The sequence below is a fragment of the Anolis sagrei genome, chromosome 4, assembly GCF_037176765.1.
Source record: "Anolis sagrei isolate rAnoSag1 chromosome 4, rAnoSag1.mat, whole genome shotgun sequence".
In the NCBI taxonomy this organism is placed as follows: domain Eukaryota; kingdom Metazoa; phylum Chordata; class Lepidosauria; order Squamata; family Dactyloidae; genus Anolis; species Anolis sagrei.
In genome coordinates, this window is record NC_090024.1 from 49,963,976 (window position 1) to 49,978,782 (window position 14,807).

General features: G+C 40.0%; 1 protein-coding gene and 1 long non-coding RNA gene across 4 annotated transcripts in view; one reads left to right on the forward strand and one right to left on the reverse strand.

Moving 5' to 3' along the window:
* The first annotated feature begins 257 nt into the window (after positions 1 to 257).
* Positions 258 to 14,807, forward strand: part of LOC132774837 (DGAT1/2-independent enzyme synthesizing storage lipids-like) — a 30,248-nt gene continuing 15,698 nt past the window's right edge. Inside the window, exons 1-2 of one of the 2 annotated variants that reach the window (XM_060775320.2) lie at positions 258 to 447; positions 7,019 to 7,319. In XM_060775320.2, the coding sequence (XP_060631303.2) occupies positions 7,061 to 7,319 (259 nt within the window). In that variant the 5' untranslated portion in view covers positions 258 to 447; positions 7,019 to 7,060. Of the gene's footprint in view, positions 448 to 3,958; positions 4,067 to 7,018; positions 7,320 to 14,807 lie in introns of those variants that run through there. The other variant, XM_067467423.1, reaches the window with a different exon arrangement.
* LOC132774839 (uncharacterized) overlaps positions 2,873 to 14,807 on the reverse strand; it is a 37,604-nt gene continuing 25,669 nt past the window's right edge. For both annotated transcript variants that reach the window (XR_009631445.2, XR_009631446.2), the window contains 2 exons: positions 10,399 to 10,775; positions 2,873 to 3,165 (listed from right to left, as the gene is read on the reverse strand). This is a non-coding gene — a long non-coding RNA (uncharacterized lncRNA). The remainder of the gene's footprint in view (positions 3,166 to 10,398; positions 10,776 to 14,807) is intronic.

Below are 14,807 nucleotides of genomic sequence, written 5' to 3' on the forward strand. Positions count from 1 at the left end.
TTGCTCCTTTTCTTTGGGTTTGATGAGCTGTGATATTTCAGATTTCTCTTTCCCAATATTTCATGTACATGTTGTCCAGGATTTAAAACAACACCAACACAGAATTCTTGAAATATTGTGAACTTGCATCTGAATGGAATGAAGGTAGCCACATTCCACAAAGTCTTTTGAAGATGACAGATTGCTAATTGTAGGATTACATATAAATATGTATGGTCATGTAAATGTAGCAATGTAACACTGGAGAATTAATTAGAAAAGACACCTCCTATTTCAGCATTTAGCTGTCAGTCTGCAGTCAGTAGAATCACAGCATCATTGGACACCTAGGCAAAAGAAGCACAGACAGACACCTTCTCTGCAACCCCAAGGGGGGAAAACCCTACAAATTCAGCTGGAAAGACAGTGAGAAAGAAGAGACATAAGACTTATCTGCTTTGATATCTGGTAATGCTTTTAAACTCTTGTTTTGAAGGATTGTAATCCTGTTTCTTTTTAAGGTAGTATTATTAAAAGCAATAAGCATACTAAATACCTTTGGAAGCTTGTGATTCGATCACTGAAATCCTTAGGGACAAATCCTATCCAGTATCTATTTAGTGGGAATTGCTCCCAATAAGACTTGACTTTTTTAAAATGGAAACTGGGTAGTTTATGTATTCTATTTTATATAGTCATTCAGAATGCTGTTAATACTGTGCAGATTAAAACAGATTTACGGAATCATTGCAAGTAATATTTTAGCCTTTATTTATTCTGCATTAGCCAAGCCTCAGCTGGAGTTCTGTATACATTTCTTGGTGTCTCATTTTAACAATACAGACACGTCAGGACAGGTTCATGGAACAGCAACATGAAGTATGAGTGTGGAGATCAAAAGATATGAGGAACAGTTGAAGAAGTTGGTCATGTTCATTACATGATGATCCACTTTAAATCTCTAAAGGGCATTCATGTATAGGAGGGTGCAGGTTTGATTTCTGTTGCCCCAGAAGATAGGACCAGGTCTAACAATTTTAAGTTACAAGAGAGTAGATTTTAATAGAATACTAGAAGGAATTATTCGACAGTAATAAATGGTGGGGCTTCTATCTCTGGATGGCTTGAAAAAGAGGCTGCACAGCAATCTACACTGAGTGAGAAGTTGGAACTTGATAGCATATGGAACTCCTACCAAATTTATCATTCTATTATACTATTCCATTTTTGTTTGTTCGATTTTTAAAATTACTTTTAGATGCATGAAATGAAATACTATTGAAAAAATGTGATTAAGCCACACAAAGGCTTAAAGGGAGAAGGGAAAACAGTGTGGGGAAATGTACAGAAATAGAACAGGAATTATTTGTTCTCTTTCAAGTTGATCCTTTGGAAGAATGGCAGAATATGCCATGCCATTTAGGTGGGAAACTTCAAAGTTAAAGATAGAAGAATGCTTGTTGTTTCTCGTGTTAAAAATGATGGTTGCTTCTGCTGCTAATATTGTGTGTCTTCAAGTTGTTTCTGATATATGTCCACCCTAAGGTAGATGTATCCTGGAATTCTCTTGGAAATATTAGTTCAGAAGAAGCTGAAAGGTGATGACTTAGGGCCACTCAGTGGATTTTCATAGGGGAACAGGGAATCAAATCCTGGTTTTCAGAGTCTAAAACATAAACCACTATGTCATGCCAGCTCTCTAAGAAATTGTAACAACATAATAGTGTGTTTGGCTAGTACTTATCACATGAGGTCACTTCTGTCGGGTAGATGCCTTGCATTTGTGGAATGCCTTGTTTCATTGATGGGAAAACAATCAGTAGCTCACGATGGAAACTAAGATCTTCTGGGGAGGCCTACTCTCGGTCCCGCCACCATCACAGGCGTGTTTGGTGGGAATGAGAGACAAGGCCTTTTCAGTGATTGCCCCCTGGTTATGGAACTCCCTTCCAGATAATATTATATCAGTCTCCTCCCTCCTTTCCTTCAGAAGGATAGTGAAGACCTGGCTGTGGGACCAAGCCTTTGGGGCAGTGCAATGAGGCAAATGGTGTCCTGAGATGGTTTTTAAGCAACTTTTAATGTGAATATAAGTGATTTTAATGTTTGTATATATTTATGGTTTTATGTCCCGGCATTGAATGTTTGTCGTACATATGTTGTGATCTGCCCTGAGCCCCCCGCAGGGTGAGAAGGGCGGAATATTAAATAATAAATAGAGCTGCCATTCCAATACAGTGTGTGACAGATCCCTTGATCTGCTTAAAATATTGACTCAGGAATATCTCTCTATATCTCTGCCTTCTATTATCTATCTATCTATCTATCTATCTATCTATCTATCTATCTATCTATCTATCTAGTATTTCACCTGCATTCCACAGGATTCTACAGGAATTCTCCACTCTTGTGCTTTGCATACGATCTGCAAAAGCAATGGGCAGGCTTTGCTTAATCCTGTCACTTGTGCCCATCCAAGTATACCTCCTAAAGTAATTATTACATGGTCAGTCACTGATATCCCATTGGTTCAGTGGATCTAACCTTAGTGAGAATACATAGGATTCAGGTCATTCAACGGGTATTGATATGCATAACCACATCTCCTTAGTTCATTCTAGTGTTAGGTTCTCAGGGCCATAAAACCGAGGTTGTGTCCATTTCATGCTGCATTCGAAATGGTGCCCAGGTGCAGCACTGAATTTCTGCAGATCAGCTGTTCTAGAACACGGCCATATAGACCGAAAAAACCTACAACCCAGATCAGCTGTTTCTTCCACATCCCTGCACCCACCAAGGACCTCATCACATGGAGGTCCAGAAGCCAAAGGACAAGTGGGGTACAGTGGGGAAAATCAGGGGGCAGTGTCCAGCTTCATCCCCTTACCATGGTTGGCCATGGGCTGCCCTCCCATGACATTTTCTGTCTGTCCCTTGCTTCCTCCTGTGCTGTCCCCAGCTTCTTCAGTGAGAATATGAGTAGTCACCTATATTCTCAGGGTTCCCTCTTAGCATGCTGCTGGCCTGCTGCCAGGACGGAGCTCAATGGAGCCCCACCAGAAGTAGCCATGCGTCATATGATAGGCTCCGGCAGACTCTATCCCGGCAGCATCACATCTGATGAAGTCACAAGTAATCATTGAAACAGGGCTGCTGGTCTTCCTCTTCTTTCCCCTTCACCTCCATCTGTAGAAATTAGAAACATAAGTACAATGAACAGTTGTTCCAAAGGTTATGAGAGAGATTCTGAAATTATCTGATCTGGCAGACTAGCAACTTTCCCCCCATTGTGCAAGAGATTGATAGTATATCATATCAGTCAAAATTGTTTACATTTGCATAGATTTCTGGAAACTTTCTTTGAACTGACATTTTATGAGCTGGCAGTGACCCACAGATTATCTGTTTGAATAGCAGGAGATTAAGAGGCATTGGCTTTATCCCCCTTCTCCCGAGCACTTGATCCTTTTCTATCAGGTTAGGTTTGGGAATCATTCACTAAATAAATCAGGGTAGATACCTAAACAAGGAAAGGCTATAAATTTGTTGGGTGGGATGGAGGCCGGCCGGCCAGTTGAAGTCTTGCTTCTACATGTAGCTCCCTTTTGTGTACATTTAATGACATTCAGTGAGATTCTATGAACAACTATGTGATCTAAAATTTTATGACCACTTTATGAGAAGACAATAATTCTACCTGATTTATTTAATGCAAAAAGTGACCCCTTCGACTTCTCAGTGTTCTTCAGGTATTGGTCTTCACAGATCTGAGGAACAATTCACCACATGTATTTTTATCCCTGTTTTATGTCATTTCTGTAATACTTGCCAAGGAGTTCTAGGAACATTGCTCCAAAATGTTGGGATAATGTAGGAGTTCATTCCAGTTCAATCCTGCAAAACCGATACTGAATTAAGCTGCAATAACACTATCTCATTATATCAAACATTGGAAGTACTGTCCTAATAGTGGTGATGTAAATTATGGAAGAACAGCAATCAGCACCTGTAGACTACAGACAGTTATCAGACTGGAATTACATCTTGGATACCTAGAGCATGCTATTTCTTTAGCAATAAATTCCAGGTGAGAGAATAGGCACATTCTGAAATACTCATTCTAAAAACTTATTCTATGGTTTCAATAAAGGTGTGCAAACAATGTTTTCTAGATGTGACCGAAACTTATAGCTGCTTCTATACGTGCTGAACATATACTCAATATTGCAAATGAAGTCAAATGAACACAATTTTGAAGGTTTTTATGCTGAAATTGTGCTCAAAAATATTGACTGAAGGCCCCTCTGCACAGGTCCTAAAATGTGGAAGAAATTGGGATAAAAGGAGGGTGGCTGACTAAATGAAACTGAAGGACATTTAAACTCTGATTTCAGCTGGAAAATGTGCACATTCACATGACTGTATATTCCAGCACACAAGGAAAACATGTGATTTCATTGCTATACACTGGTGTGGACTGTTCCAGCACATGTACACATGTTAAAATCCCAAAATAATTGTAAATAAGTGGAGCCATGGACACACAGGTGGCTAAATAGAAGCATAATTGGAAAGCAATTCCCATGAGAAGTCTCTGCAAGCATTCCTTTGTTCTCGTGTTTATGAAATTTAAAAGAACTTGAATTTACATAGTGGGCACCAGCATGGCAGGCAAGTGACCACAAAGGGAAATGGGGTTCAATGCCTTAAAAAAGGGACTGAAAAACTTGGCTTATACTCGAGTATTTATGGTAGGCTATAACAGGGTGGGAAAATCATGAACCGTGACATGCATATTGTTGTTGTTCATTCGTTCAGTCGTCTCCGACTCTTTGTGACCTCATGGACCAGCCCACGCCAGAGCTCCCTGTCGGCCGTCACCACCCCCAGCTCCTTCAAGGTCAGTCCAGTCACTTCAAGGATGCCATCCATCCATCTTGCCCTTGGTCGGCCCCTCTTCCTTTTGCCTTCCACTTTCCCCAGCAAGACATGCATATAGCACCCCCATTTGAAAAACTAGGAGAGATCATATTTTAAAAAGTGAAGTGGACTGGTTGAAATCTTGTGTTCCAGCAAGTTTGTTTTAAAATGGATGCAATGGAGTGAGTGACCTCATGGATGGCCAATACAAACCCTCAGCCACTGAAAGTTGTCTTTTTAAACTGTGAACACTGTTAGAAGTTTTCCACCCTGTCTCATCATTTTTTTAAAAAATAATGCTGCTTGTAGTTGAATGAAAAACTTTATATAAGTTACATAAAACTGCATTTCTAACATAAATGGGAATTATGGGCCTGATTCCTACATGAGGGGAAGGCGTTTTGCTTCTGAGTTCAGCATGCAGATATAGGTAGTGAGCTAGTGGGCAAAGACAATGGCAAAGGAAGTAGTAGATAGGACCAGAGATAGCAAACCAATATGCATCTCCATTCCCAACCACAACTTTACCCTTACTTCAAACACACACACACACACACACAGAAATATCCCAACAGTTATGAGACTGTCTCCTCCTATCCTTGATACTGCATATGGGGAAAGGAAAGATTAAACCTCCCCTCTCCACAGTTTGAGATCTTAAATGCTTTCCACTTTATCAATCTTTTCCCCAGATAACCCTGCTCAGATAAAAAAAAGAGCTACAATGAAATGGGTTCTTAATATTATTATCTTTAATGTGTTTTAGCAGAATCGTTTGTATTTTATGATGTTCGGTTGTTGTTACTTTGTCTGTTAAGTTTAATTAGGTTTGTTATATTATCTAATGTATTTATTTTGATGTAATTGTCTGTATGGCAATTGTAATTGTATTTGTCTGTATGGCAATTGTAATTGTCTTTGTATTTGTATTTGTAATTGTAATTGTCTGTATGGCAATTGTAATTGTCTTTCTGGCAATTGAATGTTTTGCCTTACATGATGGAAACTGCCCTGAGTCCTTGTGGGGAGCTAGGGTGGTATACAAATAAAGTTTATTATTGTTATTATTATTAAAAGTGCATGATAGAAATAGGAAGCATGGTGAAAGGCATGACTTTGACATTTTAGGATACCTCTATATAATAATAATAATAATAATAATAATAATAATAATAATAATAATAATATCTTTATTTTTATTTCCTGCCACCATCTCCCCGAAGGGACTCAGGGAGGCTTACAAGTGGGAACAAACCCAACCCAACAAGGTTGACAAACTAAAAACACATTTAGAAATATAATACATATATAACAATCTGATTAAAACAATTAAAAACATCAGAATATAAAGGCAACCATTAAAATGAATCTAAACAAATCTCAATAACCAGAGCCAGAGATAAGATGGGAAAGATCAGAAATTGGAGAGAGCTGGGTGTGGGCTTGTGCAAACAGCAGATTATAGGGTAGGACTGGGGTAAAATGCCAAGTTCACTGTAATGATCAGTTTGGGCTGGGCATTCATAGACAGGGGCCTAATCATTATCAAATGCGCATTGGAACATCCAGGTTGTGAGGTCCCGGCGGAAGATGGACGAGTGGGTGCTAGTCTAATCTCCCTAGGGAGGGAGTTCCAGAGCCGAGAAGACACCACCGAGAAGGTCCTCTCTCTCTTCCCCACCAACTGTGCTTGTGATGTTGGCAGGAGCAAGAGGGTCTTAGGGTCTGTGCCAGTTCATAGGGGAAAATGCAGGCAGGACTCGAACCGTTTAGAGCTTAAGAACCTGCACTTTGAACTGGGACCAGAAACATATTGGCAACCAGTGGAGCTGTTTTAATAGGGGAATCATCCACTTCCTATAATTAGCTCCAGATAGCAATCTGGTCACCGACCTTTGCACCAGTTGCAGTTTCTGGGCTGTCTTCTAAGGCAGCCCCACGTAGAGTGCATTGCAGTGAACCAGGCTGGATGTAACTAAGGCATGGACCACTGTGGCCAAGTCAGGCTTCTGTAGCACCACAGTAGTTCTGTTATACCTCTGACATTTGAATATATGTAAAGATGGATTTGTTTTCCAAGCTAATGGTATAACTAATGTTATTTTCTTTTTGGTTGCAGGGACTAAAGACAGGCACATTCAGTAACACTGGAGAGGTATCTATGACTTCCTCTGCAAACATATCACACATATTTGAAGAATGGATGGGAACAACACATCTGATGGAATATTTTCTCTTAGGGTTCATGTGGCTATTTCTGGCATCAGTTGCAGGTGTTCTCTGGGTCCTTTTCTATGTCTATCTCTCTGCTTTTGTGGTTTTGATCTACGAGAAGACCCTTAAATTAAAGGGAAAATATGATGCCGTATGTTATATAATTCTGGCATATCTCTGGGACATCTTTGGAAGAATATGGCATGGTAAGAAAGGCTTTAGTTGTTTTGTGTTTTGTCCATTTTTTTTTTACATTAGACTAGCAAGCATTACTTTCTGAAGTATTGTGTGGTTTCTGGGCTGTATGGCCATGTTCTAACAGCATTTTCTCTTGCTGCTAGAACACAGCCATATAGCCCAGAAACCACACAACACTTCAGTGATTCTGGTTGTGAAAGCCTTCGACAATACATTCCTTTTTGAAATCAGGTGAAACATTATTGTACAATTTTGTGGGCATCTATACAGAAGTGATGATGATCACTGAATTTAATGGAACTTTTCAGTTCTGCTGGACCCCCCCCCCCCCCCGCAGTTGATTTATGCAGAGCTGCATATTACATATATTTTGAATCTCTACCATAGATTAGAGCTCCAGTTTTATACTCTGTCTATACAGACTTATATTGAATGTTCTTACACTGTGCAGAAACCATCCTTTCATCATTTAAGATATTATTACTCAGAACTATCCTTGAAGTTATTCATGAGTATAGAATCAGAGTTGGAAGAGACCACAAGGGCCATCCAGTCCAACCTATGCCATACAAGAATATCCAATCAAAGCACTCCCATCAAATGGCCACCCAAACTTGTTTGTTTTTTTAAATCTCCATAAAGACACTACCACACTTTGAGGCTGCATATCCCACTGTCAAACAACGCTTACTGTCAGGAAGTTCTTCCTACTTTTAAGTGGAATTCCTTTTTCTACACTTTGAGTTTATTGCTTGTGTTCAAATCTGCATCTACACAGCAGAATTAATGCAGTTTGACACCACTTTAACTACATGGCTCAATTATGGGAGTTTTAGTTTTACAAGATCTTTAGCCTTCTTTGCAAAAGAGTGCTGGTGCCTTGTCAAACTACAAATCCCAGAATTCTATAGCCTTGAGCCATGACAATTAAAGTGGTACCAAACTGCATTAATTCTACAGTCTGCATGCAGTCCAAGACTCTGAAACAGCAGAGCACAAGCTTGCTGCAAGATAGCATACTTTCAAATGTTTAAACGTAATTGTCATGGCCTTAACCTTCTCTTCTCTTCTTTCGACTAAACATATCCAACTTCCTAAGCTCTTCAGTGGGTTTGGCTTCGAAACTTTTTACCATTTGAATCACGATTCTGTACTGTGGTATTAGCTATTCCCCCATCAAATGTGGTGTGATCTGCAAATTAGATAAGCATGTCCCCATCCTATCATTCAAGTGATATATAAAGATGTTGAATAGCACTGGGCCCAGGACAGAACACCATGGCTCCTCAATGGTTATTTATCTCCAGGATGAAGAGAAGCCATTGATGAGCACCCTTTAGTCTTGGTTAATCAATCAATTACAAATCCACCTAATAGTAGTGTTGTCTAGCCCACATTTTACTAGTTTCAAAAATACCACAGGGAACTTTGTCAAAGGCCTTACTGAAATCAAGATATTCTACATCCATAGCATTCCCTTTATCTACCAAACTTGTAGCTTTATCAAAGTGTGCTGTTTCATGTCCCTTGGTTGTATCTTGCTATATGCACATATGTGCTACATATATGCACGATGGGAATAATGGAAGGCCTCCAGCTATAATATTTTAAGAAATACTTGTGTTAGTCTGTTTTGCTCTAAAGGCATAAAAGAATCCAGTACCACATTTGAGACTAACCAGGAAGAAGAAATTATGAAATATGTTTTCATAGATATAGTCCAAAGTTGCAACTGATGAAATGGACAATCTACAAAAGCATATACTAGAACTTTTTTTCTTCTCAAATTGTTATAAAGAATTTTCTGGGTGCCTTTATGTCTTTTTATGAGCAATAATAAGACATGTATCACAAAAAAAAAAAAAATCCAGATTCAAGCCCTTGATTTTTTCTTCTCCCATAGACCATGATTTTATATAGAGGTATTTCTCTCCTATCTGCAGAAGCTTTCAACACAATTTTGAATGAATGTAGTTCCCAGGTTACAATCAAGATAGGTCCTGTAGATTTGTTCTTAAGCTGAATTTGTATGTAAGTTGGAACAGGTACCTTTTAAAGTGTAACTCCAGCCATATATCTGTGTGTTTTGGATAGCATGTAACATTTGTTTTGCTGTTTTTGCCACTGCTCAGAAGATTTCCCCTCACTTTCTGTCTCTGTGACGATTGGATTTTGAAAATTTTGAGTTGTTGTGGAAACAAGGATTAATGATAAAGGTTCAGTGGAGATACCCATTTCCCATGATAACTCTTACAGGAGTGAATTTCTCTTCCTAGGGGTAGATTTCCTCTCACTTCCTGTTGACTCATCCATGTTTGTAACTAGGAGTCATATGTAAGTTGGATGTTTGTAACTCGGGGATTGCCTGTACTCATTTTCCAAGTTGCTTGTAGAATTTCTACAAGCATAGGAGTGCTCTTTACATAAATTCCCCATACCCCAGCCTAATGGATGATGGAAATTGTAGCACAGAGAAGTGTAGTATGTGTCACCCTTCATCATAAAAAGGAATGTTTAAATAGGTCTAAAAACCCCAAGAAATTGTGGAATGGAAGCCAGTGGACATGCATGGAAAACACACATGAAATCGGCCTAGCTGGCTTTAGCCATCTTGGCCAGTTAGGATTGCATTCTCATTTTTTAAAATGAAGTGTAAGGACAAAATACCAAGGTGTGGTCTAACGTATACACCCATTTATGATATTTCCCCTGAATGTCCTCTGATGAACCAGTGTATCACAAGCACTTTATCTCACAATTCTTTTGCATGTCAGGATTAGGATTAGAAAACGTTTTATAATAAATATTGCTTGGTCAAATGCAGTGTGTAATTAGGCTCTTGGCCTTACACCAACCACAGGAACTGCTTTCTTGAATTGCAATCATTATTGCAACAGTTGATCCATCATAATCTATTATTTACAGAGTTTGAAAGAGTTCCCTTTTAGTTGCTGTTTTCAGATTCTGAGCATTATAGTCTTAAAAAAGTAACTTTCCATGCTTGATCTACCAAACTGATTAATGACTCTCATTCCTCAAGAGCATCCTCTAAAAATATATGTGAATGTAAGGGAAGAGAATGCTCACCTACTGTGTTTTTGATGAATAACAAATGATCAAAAATGGACATGATTCTCATGTCTTTATCCTCATGAAGCCCCCAGTAGAGCAGTGGGTTAAACACTTGTGCTGGCAGGACTGATAACTGACAGGTCAGAGGTTTGAATCCGGGGAGAGCACGGATGAGCTCCCTCTGTCAGCTTCAGCTCTCCATGCAGGGACATGAGAGAAGCCTCCCACAAGGATGATAAAACATCAAAAACATCTGGGTATCCCCTGGGCAACATCCTTGCAGACAGCCAATTCTCTCACACTAGAAGCGACTTGCAGTTTTTCAAGTTGCTCCTCATGGTGTAGATAACATCTTGGTAATCTTCAGTACATCTTGGTTCTTGGGAATCATTCTAGTAAGAAATGATTAAACATTATTTAGTATATATTAATGTAAAAAACCTCAAGTTGAATAGAGATATCTGTGTTCATTCCATTTATAATCAATGGGATCCCATTTTACTTATTTTGTACAAGTCTCTGTTTATACAGCAAAAGCTAAAATAGAATACTGTGTCTAGCCATATCAATTATATTAGCTGCAACAAATAAAATAAGATGCAGACATGAACCAGTATGCTTCCTCCTGGAAGATTAAAATCTTCACTTCTCTATGAAAGGAGAAGAAAGCATTCTCAAACAAACAAACAAACAAACACCATATCACTCCACTATTCCCAAAAACTTTATGGCTACGGCAGAGTTTCCATTAACAGTTGTGTCAACACATTTTGGACACTAGGAATCAGCACTTTCCAGTTAGGTAATCTAGTGAGTAAAAGGACTGGCACTTATTTCTATTCCTTTAGAAAAGGTATGGCTCAATTTATTTAATACAATATTGTCATCCTCCTGAACCTATTTAATGACAGTGTAAAATCTCTTTAAGTAGATTACAACAATTTCATGCCAGCTAAAGCTGGTGAAGGGTGTACCTCATTACAACATCCAGAAGTGATGATAGTATAAAAACTCCCAATGTACAAACCTAGTATTTAAGGGCACAGAAATGCGCACTAATCCATGCCCTACCTATAACCATTTATCTAGACCAGGGTTTCCCAAACTAAGGCCCGGGGGCTGGATACAACCCTCCAAGGTCATTTACCCAGCCCTCACTCAGGGTCAATGTAAGTCTGAAACAACTTGAAAGCATACAACAACAAAGTTGATATTGTATTGTATTGTATTGTACTGTATTAATTGCTGTTTTTAATCTAGTGTGTTATTGCGATTGCATTTTATTGTAACTGTTGGCATTGAATTGTGCCGGATGTAAGCCGCCCTGAGTCCCCCCTAGGGGATGAGAAGGGCGGGGTAGAAATGACCGAAATAAATAATAAATAAATAAAAACAACAATAACAACAACAACAATCCTATCTCATCAGCCAAAAGTAGGTCCACACTTCCCATTGAAATGCTAATAAGTTTATATTTGTTAAAATTGTTCTTCATTTTAATTACTGCATTGTTTTTAAGTGTTTTTTGCATGAAAAATATGATATGTGCAATGTGCATAGGAATTAATTCATTTTTTTTCCAAATTATAATCCGGCCCTCCAACAGTTTGAGGGACTGTGACCTGACCCTCTATTTAAAAAGTTTGAGGATCCCTGATCTAGACACAGCTTCATATTATTAGTATTCCTCTCGAGTTTAACCACTGCCTGGACTATATCTGACAGATATATTCCTGTCTTATTCAGCTATTTCCCCCAAAGTTCTAATTTCACTTTTAAAAGAAGTTTTAGACTTTTCTAGTGACTTTCATAAGCATTGCCTTTCTATTGACATAATAGATTCTGCCCAATTCAGTTACTAAAGAGCTTTACATTATTGGCATGTGAACAGAATAGGCACAAGAAGCAGCTGGCTAAGAATTCTAAATGCTCAACTATGAATTGCAAATCTTAGAATTCAATAACAACTGCAGAGTTTTAGAATATAATGATATAATTGTATAGTACTGGTGGGCTTCTGTTGTGAGAATGTATAATGGGGGAAAAACCAATAATTGTGGATCGAATTATACTTGTATTTCTTAATATCCAAGTTTTTGCTCTTCACTGTTGGGAAAAGTAAGGCGAGCAACAGCCATGTCCCTAATGTGTTACTTCGAAGATCTAATCTTGATGTCCCACAGCATATTGAACTAACATCTGAATTGCAACAGTATTTACATTGAGAAGCTTCTATCAATATCATGATTACCAAAGTAGTTAAGGATTACATGATGCCTAAAATTACTAGAAAAATGAATTACATTTGGCTTAAATATTAGTATGTAACTACTGGAAATTAAAACATGAACATAGAATTAGGAAGATGGCAGAAAGTATACAGTAAGTTTGGGGAAAGAGTTTCAAAACCAATGGAATAACCTGTTACAATCAAATATAAATTCAATGTGTTTGTCAAATGCGCAATATCTGTTTGTGAATACATATAAATATGATTGTGATATAATGGTGGACTGAGATGTCACAACTGACATATGCAATGGAATATTTAATGGCAAAGCTTAATCAAACATGGTATTTATTTATTTAGTACACTTGTATACCGCTAATATCTCAGCCTGTGCGGCGACTCATTGCGGTTTACAACATATTTAAAAATACAATATTCACTTTAAAAATATAAAATAAAATATAAAAATACATACATATACATACATAGTATTGGGCCACCAATACAGACCGGAACATCTCATAGTTAAAGTCGTAATCCAATTCGTTATCCTTGATTGCTAGTCCATGATCAAAACATCATCACATCAGAATTAGTTGAAAACTTGCTCGAACATCCAAGTTTTCAGTTTTTTCCGAAATGCCATTAGCGAGGTGGCTGATCTTATTTCAGTAGGGAGGGCATTCCAAAGCCGGGGGGCCACCACAGAAAAGGCCCTATCTCTCGTTCCCGCAAGCCGCACTTGTGAAGCAGGCGGGATGGAGAGAAGGGCTTCTCCTGAAGATCTTAGGGTCCTGGTGGGCTGATAGGCCGAGATACGTTCGGATAGGTATGTAGGGCCAGAACCGTTTAGGGCTTTAAAGGTCAAAGCCAGCACTTTGAATTGGGCTCGGTAGCTAATCGGTAGCCAGTGGAGCTGGTACAGCAGAGGAGTTGTATGCTCCCTGCGCCCTGCTCCTGTTAATACCATGGCTGCCGCCCGTTGGACTAATTGGAGCTTCCGGGCCGTCTTCAAAGGCAACCCCACGTAGAGAGCGTTGCAGTAGTCAAGGCGGGATGTAACCAGAGCGTGGACTACCGTGGCCAAGTCAGACTTCCCAAGGTACGGTCGCAGTTGGCGCACGAGTCTTAACTGTGCGAATGCTCCCCTGGTCACCGCCGAAACCTGGGGATCCAGGCTCAGCGATGAGTCCAGGATCACACCCAAACTGCGAACCTGTGTCTTCAGGGGGAGTGCGACCCCGTCTAACACAGGCTGTAACCCTATACCCTGTTCGGCCCTGCGACTGACCAGGAGTACCTCTGTCTTGTCTGGATTCAATTTCAATTTGTTCGCCCCCATCCAGACCGTCACAGCGGCCAAGCACCGGTTCAGGACCTCAACAGCCTCCTTAGTAGCGGGTGGGAAGGAGTGACAGAGCTGGACATCATCTGCGTACAGATGACACCGCACCCCAAAACTCCGGATGATCTCGCCCAGCGGCTTCATGTAGATGTTAAACAACATGGGGGACAGTATTGAACCCTGAGGAACCCCACAAAACAAAGGTTGTGGGGTAGAACAGGAGTCCCCCAGTGACACCTTCTGAGACCGACCCTCGAGGAATGACCGGAGCCACTGCAGAGCAGTACCTCCGAGACCCATTCCCGCGAGGCGTCCCAGAAGGATACCGTGGTCGACGGTATCGAAGGCCGCTGAGAGGTCGAGTAGCACCAACAGGGACACACTCCCCCTGTCGAGCTCCCGACGGAGATCATCCACTAAGGCGACCAAGGCTGTCTCGGTACCGTGTCCCGGCCTAAAGCCAGACTGTGCCGGGTCTAGATAATCCGTGTCTACCAAGAATGCCTGGAGTTGTGAGGCCACCACACGTTCCATGACTTTGCCCAAAAAGGGAAGATTGGAAACAGGCCGATAGTTTACCAATTGAGTGGGGTCCAGTGGTGGTTTCTTCAACAGCGGTTTTATCACAGCTTGCTTTAAGCTGGCTGGAAAAATGCCTTCCCGAAGGGAGGCATTAACCACCACCTTAACCCACTCGGCCAATCCCCCTCTGGCCTCCTTTAGAAGCCAGGATGGGCAGGGGTCTAGGATGCATGTGGTAGCTCTCATTCCTCCAAGCACCTTGTCCACATCCTCGGTTTGAACCAATTGAAATGAATCCATCAAAATCGGACAAGCAGATGCTCGTGT